Source organism: Lycorma delicatula, chromosome 10 (genome assembly GCF_047948215.1).
Source record: "Lycorma delicatula isolate Av1 chromosome 10, ASM4794821v1, whole genome shotgun sequence".
Taxonomy (NCBI): Eukaryota; Metazoa; Arthropoda; class Insecta; order Hemiptera; family Fulgoridae; genus Lycorma; species Lycorma delicatula.
Genome location: NC_134464.1, coordinates 23,658,086 through 23,670,823, shown reverse-complemented (window position 1 = coordinate 23,670,823; position 12,738 = coordinate 23,658,086). Strand labels below are relative to the sequence as shown.

The 12,738-nt window shown below is 31.6% G+C and overlaps 1 protein-coding gene across 1 annotated transcript in view; it reads left to right on the top strand.

Annotated features, from left to right (window-relative positions):
* Positions 1 to 12,738, top strand: part of LOC142331272 (uncharacterized) — a 56,741-nt gene that overhangs the window by 32,789 nt on the left and 11,214 nt on the right. The window contains exon 2 of the mRNA XM_075377050.1: positions 8,622 to 8,714. Within this exon, the coding sequence (XP_075233165.1) occupies positions 8,622 to 8,714 (93 nt within the window). The remainder of the gene's footprint in view (positions 1 to 8,621; positions 8,715 to 12,738) is intronic.

Here is a 12,738-nt window from a genome sequence, read left to right as displayed (position 1 = left end):
ATGTGGAATCCTATTCTCGTAACATAAGACCCTATACGCGTAGAGTTTTTAAAAATACTTCATTCAAAGAATACACCCCTTTCTGTTTCCCCCTCGAAACTATGTTTCATTCAGTTTGTCAATAAATCTTTTAGTCTCGCATTTAGAGCAAACAGTTCTGAGACAGCGTCGTTAATGGAATCCATACAACATAACCTGATTGGTACAAGGACATTTGAAATCAGGTAAAAGTAATAATACTTCTTTTGAATTTGAACTCTTCAAAAAAAGTATATATATATATATATATATATACATATATAAAACTACATTTTATTGATAACGAGTGCTGTATTTTTCATTGGTCAGTTTTTTACAAAGAATAATGATTATTAATTCTGAAAAATTGCGACAAAAACACAAATTTTTAAAAAAGAGCTGTATCCAATTTAATAATAATAAATATAAATAAACTTGATTTTAAGACTTAAAATCTTGTTGATGTCTGAATTTTCTTGTTTTACTCTTTTGTAAAGTAAGACTTTCAAAACAAATGTTAAAATACGTACTGAAATTCTAAACTGTTCGTCCGCTTTACAAAATTCTGATGGATCAATGTACGTTCGAGTTACAACGATAATCATAATAGTAATGATTGTTGGTTACCTGAAAATGATGAAGTTTCACACAAATGATACAACTATTCCTAACGACAAATATCCCGTGCCAAGCTTGCTAGAAAGAAAGAAATGAAGTCTTCCCTTGTCTTCTTTACCATGACATATCGGCCTACCGACTTCATTTAGATGCGGGTGATTCTCAGTTCTATGTGGGCTATCTTCACTTAGCCACCTTCGAATTGACTGTATACTGGAATCACAATTATCAGGAAAAACAACTCTGATCGGAGCCGTTTATACCTCGGGTGAATCACGTCATCGGATGTTTGCACGTACCCAGTGGAACGATGATATAAAACACACAATTGCTTATTTCCTTTTCTGCCTCCGATCAAAGAACGGTCCAGAAAACCTTTTACAGGTTTTCCCATCTCAACTGTACAAGGGATACTAGGTATAAGCAATGGCAAATAAGAAAACTAAATTTTGAACAACAGATGTCACTTTTCCATACTTCATAAAAATCAAAATTACTTAAAATTTGTCAAATAAAGTAATGTGCATTTCAAATGTATAAATAGTACTAGGTAGAATACTTTTTACAACGGTATATACACCACGTGTTCGAAAAATAATTACGGGGTGTTAAGTATGAATAATTTTTATTTTTCAGCATTCTATAGTATTATATATTAATTTTAAAGCGAACAATTAAGTTTTAGTTTACGCATTCTCCATCAGATAGCATCTGTGTTAGACTATAGCAAAGGCAAAGTTGTTTTGAGCCTGGGTTTCAGTATCATGGGGTTTCCGCAATAGAAAGCGCAGTGCGTGTACCGGTTCACAGAAACAAAATCAGACTGTCGTAAAAAAATCATATACGCGAGTATATCGTAGAAATTCTCCGAGTGATGAAAAAGTATACGCGAGTGGTGTGAACTGTATTTGTGAACCGTCAGCGGTTTGAAAGGACACTCATCGGATAGGTATATAACAAGTGCCGAAAACCCAAAAAGAATTTGGTTGTCTTTCCGACCAAGACAAAAACCTTCAGTTCGTAATATTAGTGTCGAGTAAAAATTTCTAAAAGCACTGTCCATGATGTTGTTTGCAAGCGAAAACTATCTGTATCGCATTTTATTTTCTGGTGAGGCATTTCATATTCATGGAGTCGTGAATCATCATATTGTCGAGAATGGGGCTCAGAAAATCCATAACAATCTGTGGAATTTGTCCACAACTACTGAAAGTGAACATTTGGTATGTTATAATGCATAATCGAATTTTAGGGCCAGTTTTTTCCTCAATCAGACTTTTTCTCGGGCATAATATACTCGATTTTAGAGAACTTTGTGTTTCAGCAGATTGTAAATATAGAGGGCATAATTTTCCAAAAGGATGGAGTTCCTCCATATCATGCACAAGTTTTGCCGACTGTGCTTAATGACAGGTTCCCAGATGGCTGGCTAGACAGAGAAGCTTCCTCCGGAAAGTCCCAATGTTTTCTTTTTTTAGAGTTGTGTCATACACCAAGAAAAAAATCCAGTCAGTTGATTATCTGCGCCGAAGAATAACAGCAGCTGTGCAAGGGATTTCTGCAGACATATTTGCATAATAAACCTTTTTGAGCAGTGCTGAAATTTTGTTTGGTGATTTACCAATTAAGGAGATTCTACTCTCTCAAATTAAAGAAACACCAGTTTCTGCAAGCTCAATTGAGAGGTACAAAACTGACTTGGCTGAAAATGTAACAACTAAAGAAACAATTGGATTAAAACAATCCCAAGTATTTTGTGTTGCTCTTGATGAAAGCACTGATTTAAATGATTTGTCATGCCTAGCTATAGTTGCAAGATATTACGAGAATAAACACATTTATGAAGAGTTGTGTGTGTTAGACATTTTTACTGCATTTATTAGTTATTTTGCAAAACATAACGTCGACTTGAACAAATTTTCTGTGTGACAACTGATGGTGTTGCTATAATAGTTGGCAAAAAGAAAGGATTTCTAAAACTTCTTGAAAATCATATTTACCGCAAACAGTTACATTTTCATTGTATTATACACCAGGAGAGCTTATGTGCAAAAAACCTCATCACTGAATTTGGTCTTTGTGATGATGAATGTTGCTAAGATAGTCAAATTTCTTGTTTCTCATTCTTCACTGGTTCATAGGCAATTCAATTTTCTTCTACAAGAAATTGAGTGTGAATATGGAAATCTTCTGTTGAACAGGAATGTTCAGTGGTTTAGTCGAGGTAAAGTTTTCACTAAAATTTTCTGATTTCTTGAAGCTACTAAGTGTTTCTTGACAAAAAACAGCAACATTTTCCTGAATTAAAACTGAAACTGAATTGAAAACTGGTTGTTGAAGTTGATGTTTCTAACTGACTGAACATACATTTAAATGAGCTGAATTTGAAATTACAAAGTCAGGGTCAAACAGTACTTGATCTCTTTTGCTATTGGAAAGCATTTATAATAAATATGATATTTTTTCATGTAACATAAACATCAAAGCATTCAAGTACTTCCCAAATGTAAAGAATCATTCAAATCAATTTGAAGTGAACATAGATGAGCTTCAGGAGTACATCGAAGCACGCAAAGCAGAATTGGTAAATCGAAGTCAAGACTTCCACATTCATGGACCCTTATTTTCATACCTCAGTAAGCCTGACATACTTAATTTGACAACTACCCAATTGGAACTTTTTAGTTGGATGGATATTGATAATTTTAAAATGCAACAGGCTGAATTTAGGTCTTCAGAATTATGGACATCAAAATTTTTTAAACTAAGAAAGTCTCTAAAAGACGAAAATTTAGAAAAGTCTGCTGCTATTCTTAACAGTTAGACATCCCTCCTGAGATCTTTCATCTGTTTGAAGAGAATTGCTTTTGCTCCTGTTTTGGCTTTTGGTTCAACTTATTCCTGTGCCCAAATTTTCTCTCACATGAAATCAGTGTTAAGTCCACAACAAAGTTGCCTAGCACCTGAACATTTACAAAATTGTGTAAAACTCAAAGTAACAAAATATGTTGCCGATATTGAGCATATGGCTAAGACCATGCAAGGGCAACGCTTCCATTAATAATAAAAACTTAAAAACACTTTTAAAAACAGTTCATTTTTTTCAATGTGGTTTAAATACTGTATAAAATGTGTTCTAGAACAAGTATATTGATTGACCTTGACTTGTATAAAAATACGAATGTTGTTGGTACACTGAATGATTTTAAATCCTTAGTCAACACACTGTTATCGAAAGGTTACCAACGTCTGGTGTAAAGGGTTAAACATGTAGAACCAGTAAATAAATAAATATTTTATTCTAATCGGACATATTATATGGATCACATCAGGATTGTATAAATAAGATATTCCCATGGATTAATAATTAATAAAAGAACTGCTCCACCACTTATGCAGATGGTACAAGGAAAACCGTGGTAAAACCTTGATGAAAGGTTTTCCATGTAAAAAATACACTATTAATTATAAAAGAAAAATATAAGTGATTTAAATATATATTAATTATTTAAAAAAATAATTAAATAATATATTATTTTAAATATAAACATATAGGATAATATTAGGTAAATACAGTTTTCGACTTTTTATTATATATGATAAAGTCACAGTTAAAATTTATTGAGTCGAGTCTCCGTGGAGGGCATAAACACGTATAGGTTGGGAAAATAGAAAGTGGTTCAAGATTTAAAAGGTATAGTAAATGCCAGGCACAAACACCCATTGGCTGTATAACGTGGATAGCTTTCATATCGTAAATGAGAATTTGCAAGGACTGATTTAAAAACTGGATGATTTGGTTGTCTTTTAAAACAGGCAGAGTAAGACATCTCAAAGTAATGGTTTACCACAATCAACAAGTATACTTGTGACAAAGCTTGATCTAAAGACATCTGTAGCAAAACGAAAGCGTAGCTATAGACATCAGTAGCATTTCAAATCATCAATTACAGCATCCAATATCTTAAGCATGGTATGACATGCTGAACAGTAGGTGATGCACAACCATAATCCAAATGAGACTGAACTGAAGAATAATAAAAACGCAACATACATGATCATTCGGCTCCCCACTTGGTGTTGCTAAGGACTGATAGGATATTCAGAATTTTTAACTGTTTTATATGATTGACCTACGTAAGATGACTATCAAAAAGTAAACCTAAAAATTTAACATCAGAAGAGATAGCAATTGGATCTCCATTGAGAAGGACTTGTGGAACAAAAGGATCTTGCAAGCGAGAGAAAAGACGACACATTTTGTTTTCTCAGGTGAAAATCTGAAGCTGGTGATCTGACCTTAAACCAAGCTTCAAGGTGAGATATAGTATTCTGTAGTAGTCTCTCAGCTGTGGCTGTAGACAGGTCGTGATATATATATATATATATAGCAAAATCATCAACTGACAGTGAACATGAAACAGGTAGCTGCACACATTTAGTAATAATGTTGATGGCTATAGTAAAAAACTTGGCACTTAAATGTACTTCCTTAAGGCACTCCATTCTCCAAGATGATGCTACTCAATACAGAATCTGTAACACGAACACAGAAAGTTTGGTCATTAACAAAAAGGTTAACAAGAAAAAAATTAACTAGAAAGTTTGGTTGGAAAGAAACAAACACAGAAACCCCTAATAAAGGTGAGCACACTGCTCACGACTTTCAGTTCTTTAAGAATACTACATTGCCAGGCCTCATGATGTCAAAACCCTCCGATGTCAAAGAAAACAGCGATCAGTTGCTGGCAAAGCATAAAAGCATTTTGGAGAGCTGTTTCCACTGATACCAGATGGTCAATGGAAGATCGCCCCAGGCAGAAACCACATTGTCCTGGAGATATCAGGGCATGTTTTTCTAAATACTATGTAAGCTTGTGGTTCATTCTCTCCATCACTTTGCACAGAATGATTGTCAAGGAGACAAGGCAGTAGTTGAGAAGCATTGTTTGTCTCTATCAGGTCTAAGTACTGGTACGACAATGACTTCTAACCATAGGGATGGGATGACTTGCGTGAACAACACATTATAAATACGCAAAAGGTGATGTAGTGCAGAATTGGGAAGGTTTGAGAGCATACTGATATGAATGTTGTCAGGTCCAGGGAAGGCGTGAGGTTTTTAAAGAATGTGATATCTAGTTGAATGTAAAGGGAGTATTTAATTTCCAACTTTTAACGGATTATTTAATCACCAACTTTTAACAGTACTATTTCCATCTGTACCAGGTGAGGATAGCAACCCCACCACTTTCTCTACTGTTTATGAGAAGTGTATCTCTAACAGAAATACTTCCTGAGTGTTACTGCATCTTATTGCAGTAGGAGCGTTCATGGAAGATCTTGTGCACGCATCAATTCTCTAACACCTTTAATGTGGGACAGAAAATCTCAATTGCTGCACTGGATGATGTTCATAAATGAAGGTATAAATAGAATTACAGATATACATAGAATTAATTATAGGTGATTCGGTTTTTCTTTTTAGAATTATTAACTTTACTACTTCCTATGCCCTGGAATCAGGTGATTCCTCAATCTTAGCTTCCAGTATAAGAGTTCCTTAACAGGGAGCTTATTGGATGGCTTACTGCCATCCCAACCCCGTAGAGGGAAACACCCACCTTGTGATGTTACTAGTTGGCGGCTTACTGCCAGCTGTATTTGCTCCTGCCCATAAAGGCAAAACTTTGGGAAGCAACTTGATCAGATAACATTTGAACAAGCTTTTTTAACTTGATGCAGGATCTGCACTGTTGATTACCCGCATTTTCAGGGGCTTGTCTTGACATAGCAATGGCAAATGAGATGTCTGGTTTAACCAAGTTCCAAGATTTCACTTTTTATACTCTTCATGTGGCCAGAAAAGATAGCTTCTGCTCAATACAAATTTTTAGAATTGCCTTTTCTTTAAAAGTAAGGCAGTCTCGAGAGCAAGCTGAATGTGATCTCCATTACAGTTTGCACATCTTTCATCAGTTGGTGTCATTGTGACCTTCTTTAGTACATCAAACATATCTTTCAGTTTTCAAGCAAAATGTTGTTCACATTTACATTTGTAGTGTGATCATAATTCTTGACATTATTTAACATCACCGTGGGTTGGGAATGAAAGATCATATTTGAATCAAAAGGTAACCTTTTTAATATGTTTATTTTCAAAAGGTAATGTTTATAAATAACCTTTTATTTTCAAAAGGTACTTTTATTTTCCCCTGTTGGGGGTTGGGTGGATCATACTTATATTTATACTGCCTATGTTGGTGAGATATACGAGATTTATTTTGCTCGTCATTAAATGACGAGCAATTCTATTAGTATCAATCCGTTTCTTAATTAATGGATGTTCTTTGATGAACCACATGATCTGTTACTACTTCATTGATCAGATAAGGTGAGACCTTGAGAAGGAAGCTACTTTCCTGATTATTTTGCAGAACTACGAACATTTTTTAACTGTGTACCGGATGCATCAGGTTTACATTCCTTCTATAGGCCTGTTATCCTCATCAGACAACACTGATCAAGGCTTTTTCTAAGACTATTTTTGATGGTTTTTTCAAATGAACCATCAATCATCATAGGGGTTTTTTCTGGACTAGGTTCGCCCAGGTGCCCAGGGGACATCATTTAAGACTCACTACGTACAGCTAACCATCCAATGGCAAGATAGTTTTCACCTTGGATTTTGGTTGTACTTTGTAAGGTGTCACAACAACACACAGTGAATGTGTGAGAAGAAACAATGTAAGATGTTGTTGTGTGGCTGTATAAGGGTATATGTTGTAATTTGTGTAGTGTTTGTGATGTGGTGTAGGTGTATTGTGTAAAACGTTTAGCAGCTCTGTGTGTAGTAGGAAGGAAAGCTGCATAGGCTAGATTCGTGGGGACGCCAACCCCCAAAGACTTGAAGAGTCCTGATTTCCCATCAGGATTTAATAATAGTGACAAGCTTACCATTTCGTTAAGGTGTTTCAAATCAAAATAGTAGAGTTTGGATTTGTTGCAAATGAAATCAATTTGATCATCCCAGAAGAATTTGTCAATAGAAACAATATCATTACCATCAATGCAAATTTTATTCAATCAATTAGCAATATTATGTCTATCTGAGAAGCACAATGCGTAAGTTTTATCAGTCTCTGAGAGTCAGATGATTACAATTCATCCACAGAATAAGTTTTTGAATTTTTAATGTAGAATTTTCAATTTGTTAAAAAAATCACTTGAAAAGAATTAAAAAAGAACTCCAAGAGAAAGACTGTAATGTATAAAACAGATAACTGAGGATGCAGGAAATGTACGTGTGTTGAGGTTAAAGAATTATCAAAAAACAGAAATGCAGAATAACGTAATAAAAACCAGTCAAATCAATGTTGACTCAAAAAAAGTGTAAGATTGCTATAATAACAGTCTGCTCATTTCTTAAGGAAATATTTGACAAGTAACAGCTCTACATTACTAGAAAGATAGGTGATGTAGACCATTCAGCAAGTCATACATTCATAGGCTTTTATTTATTCACATACAGGATAGATTTTACCTTGGTTATAACTGTGGAATTTTTATAAAAAAGTAAATGAATCACTTTCAGATATTATTCACTCTCTCATAATACCCTAAACTCCAAAACACTGACTTTTAATAAATAAATTGATGAATAGCAGTCCAGAGAGTCTTTATACTATTTTTCTATTCGCTATTTTTTCATAAAATTCTTAAATAAGTAAATCTTTTATCCTTATCAGTGCATATGAGTAATAATATTACATAAATAACAACAGGAACAGGTAGATATGCTACTCTACAGGTAATAAAAGAAACTATCCCAGCATTCACCCTGGACAGATCAAACGAAGCCGTCACTAGAAATTCATATGAGTGACTATAACCAGTCTAGATTAACCATTAGTCTGAAAAAATAATATTCAATTGGATCTAGAAATATAATTAATGATTTAAGCTTTTTTTCTATTTATTTTCAGATAGCTGTATTTTTGTTGGCAGTTCAGTTGTCATTCACTGAGCCCAGAGTTTTATCTGTCTATCAGTCGTATCCACGCTCAAATGATAACCAGGTCAGTAGGCATTGTTATTATGAAGTTTATAAATCAAAAAAGAAATAAAAATAAAGCTAGCTGGATTGCTAAATGTGGAATTTAATAATACTCGCATTTTTATACTTAAATACTCATATTTACATTGGTCATATTGATCAATGTAAAATATTTCCATGAGAATAACTGCTAGTTTACACATACAAAATTAAATGTTTCTTGTTTTATTTTAGTAATAATCATTAGCAACCATACTACTACTCTCGTAGATGAACACTTTAAAAGAAAAAAAAGGTTCTCTTCATAGATAATTTCTTTAATTTATTATAAATAATTTTACAACTGACCCCTGTAATAAATACTGCAGTAGAGAGATTATTTACTAATGAATCTGTATTTACTCTGATTAACTTGGATCAGATCAAAATTTAAGCTCCATGTACTGGACTGGTCTTGATATTTATTTTACCGTAGATCATCAGCTAAATACAGCTCTGGCAAAGTAAATAAAATATATAATCCACATACAATACATTGTGCATCCAGATAGGTTAATTATACACCTAGAGAACCAAGGTGATTCAATCTGCTATGCATTCATAATTAATCACAGATCTAACATGTTAATCATTACATTAACATAACAATTTCTATTGAGGTTTACATCATACAAAATTATGAATCTAAAACTCATCACAAATGAATAGTACCATATTCTTATCTCTGACTCATTGAGAAAACCATCTAATCATTTTCTCATATATTAATAGCCAATACAATAATTTTAATGCACACTTTTTTCAGTGTTCAAAAACTACAAAACACATTTAAATTTTTGTTGGGTTCCTATACATATATATATATATATATGAATATAATACTACACAATATTGCATTCAGCTTCCTTATACTATGCATTTGTTTGTTATGATATACATTTATTTTTAAATGTGGGTTGATGATGATGACAGGTGTAACAAAAAGGGCTCTTGAATGTTGTCCATATGCTCTGAGACTTTAATCATATACTCGTAATATTATCATAAAAAAACATTGTTGAAGATGATAGCTGAGAAGAAATCTTTATTATCACTATAATCATTTTTTAAATATTAATTGACATTGACTAAATATTAATTAATCAGCTAATATTAATTGAAATTGTAGTATTTATTTGAGGCTAATTGCAACAGCCACAAATTAAATATTATATTTGTACTAAATAGCACCCAACGTCACTTAAACTTGAATGATCTACAAGATCCAGTTTATTAAATATGCTTTAGCTGTTGATATTATACATCCTTATTTCATTAATTTATTTAAAAGTTTTACATCACATTTCATCATATTCATCAACAACTTACTGTATATAGCATTTTAAAATACTTTTTTATTCATAATATTAATAAAACCTAAACCAAAATTAAATTCACTAACAATACGTAAGTAAGTATTACTGGATTATTAATATGATTAATATAACATTTTTATACTACTCATGTGATCTGTCTGGCAAAGTTTCAATTTAAATTAAAAAAGTCTCGATTTTGCACCTGTAAATTTAGACTTAAATTACGTAAGAGTTTATGTTATAGTTTAAACTGTTTTTGATATGACAGCTTTCTAAACTTCTGTAATGCAATCATTAATATTCAGTGCTGACTAACAGAAATCATCACAGACACCCAAATTTTATTGGTAATGCGCTTACATAATTTAATAGATTTTATCAATAGAATATATATATACATATATATATATATATAATATAACTGTAATAGGGTATCATGGTCTTGAAATACAAGTGAAATTTTGAGAGTAGATTTCTCAATCAAAATAAAGAAAAGTTCCTTAATGACATGGAATTGCTTAGTCTGGTGAGCCATTTTGTATTTTTTCAATATAATTTCATACTCCAAGAAAGAGTGAATCGAGGTAGTTTTATAACATTTTTTTATGAATATTTGAACTGACTATCTCAATGGAACAAATGAATGAGAAAATTCTTATATTAAATTTCAAAATGGTGATGGTAATATTAATTTTAAATCATAATATTTCTGTAATTGTATGTATTTTCAATTTTGTTTTGTTATAAAAATCTTAGGTAATTTTAGTATGAATAAAGTGGCATCTCATTTATTTAAATCTGATTAAATAAAACGTAGTTCTGGTGGAAATCTAAGGAGTTATTGAGCGTGAATTATGAGTTTATATTATTTATTTAAAATAAGATTATTAAATGCTAAAAGACAAAAGATAATTAACTTTATAATAATAAAAATGATAACATTAACAATAAATAATACTTTGCTCATTAGTAGTAATCATAACTATGCGATTGTAATTTTATTTTTCAACAGATATTATTCATAAAATATTTAGTTGTGCTTTTAACAATAAATAAAATTCATTGTACAAGTTATAGATATCATCAGTTATACTGAATGATCAGTTTGCAGCAGACATGATTTTTATGTACAGCAAAGCTATTAATGGTAATAGTTTTGAATCAGTATGGCTCTATCAGGAGTCATTTCTATATAGATGACAAATTATAAAACATTTGCTGAATTATTTCTTTGACTCAGAATCAAAAACATTAAAACCATCTGCTGATTATGGAGGGTAAAGGACATTTAAAACGTTTTAAGTAGAGGGAATATATTACAATGTATCATAAGGTCCCCTGGTGTGAGCACAAAATAAGTAGATCAATGTTACAGTTTGGTCTGTTTAGAGAGAACTCTATCCTACTGTTACTCTACCTACAGTTACTGTACCCTTATTGTTTGCAGTGTGTGGGTCTTACACCTGCTGACTTCCCAGTATGAATTCAATTTTCAATCAGTTCCTCTGAAAATTGAAAATCCTCTACATCATCACTGATGTTCACTGATGAATTGAGTTTTAACAGAGATAGTATAATTAATTTCAACCAACATCAGTAGATACATGAGAATCTTCATAGCAAACTACTAAATAAAGCATTAGAATTTGCTTTAAAGTTAATGTATTGGTTGGATTTGGAGATAAATGTCTCATAGGTCCTTATGTTCTGTACACTAGTCTTATTAGTGATGTACGCAGTGACTTACTGTCACTATGTACTTCCTGTGTGTTGACTTCCTGTAAAATGTTGTTCTATTTCTCTTGAAAAATGTGTTTGAATATTAGGAGGACAATTACAGTTCATTCATGATGGAATTCAATAATTCTTCAGAGTACATAAAAAGAATATATATATATATATATTTTAGTAATAAAGAAAGTGACAGATGACCCACAATTCAGACTGACCCACTCCAACAACTTCCATTAAGTTCAGTTATATTTAATTACATTTAAATAAATTAAGTATTGTTTTGTTCATAATAAAATAACTAAAGTCATTCTATATAAACAAAAATTGAAGAATAACATTTGTAGCAGAGATATAAATAATTTAAAAATTTACAAGACATCATTTTGAGATTTGCGAAATACAAAATTTTCATATTTATTTATTTCATTGAGAACATCTGTTTATAAAGAAATGAAAATTAGTCTCACAATGTATGTGGCCTAAAATAGTTATTGTAAATAAAATATTTAAAAAATATAAATATAATATACTGGAAGTCAACATTGAAAGTAGATAAATAGAAAACTCTAACATATTATTCAGGAAAATTAAGTCATCTTAAAAAATTGTAAACATTCATTACAATTTGCATTATCTCCCTTGTATTTTCTTTAAACTGGAGTTATTTAAGAATTTCATTAATAAAATAAAACTTTTACAAAAAAATACTTATAAAAAAAAAATTTCAATTAAATAAATGTATAATGAAACCATAAATTGCTCTCAAGCAGAGTAGTTTTCAATTCTTTCTTCACTGATAAGAAGATATCTATTTTTAATTACAAATAAGACACCAGATTCAACCCACTGATTGTCGATTAGGGTAAAATGCAGGAAATAGAAGAGGAAGAAGCAAGTAATGAACAAAATAAGTACTGGCAATAAGAAAATAATACTGGCAAAGAATAAGAAACCATT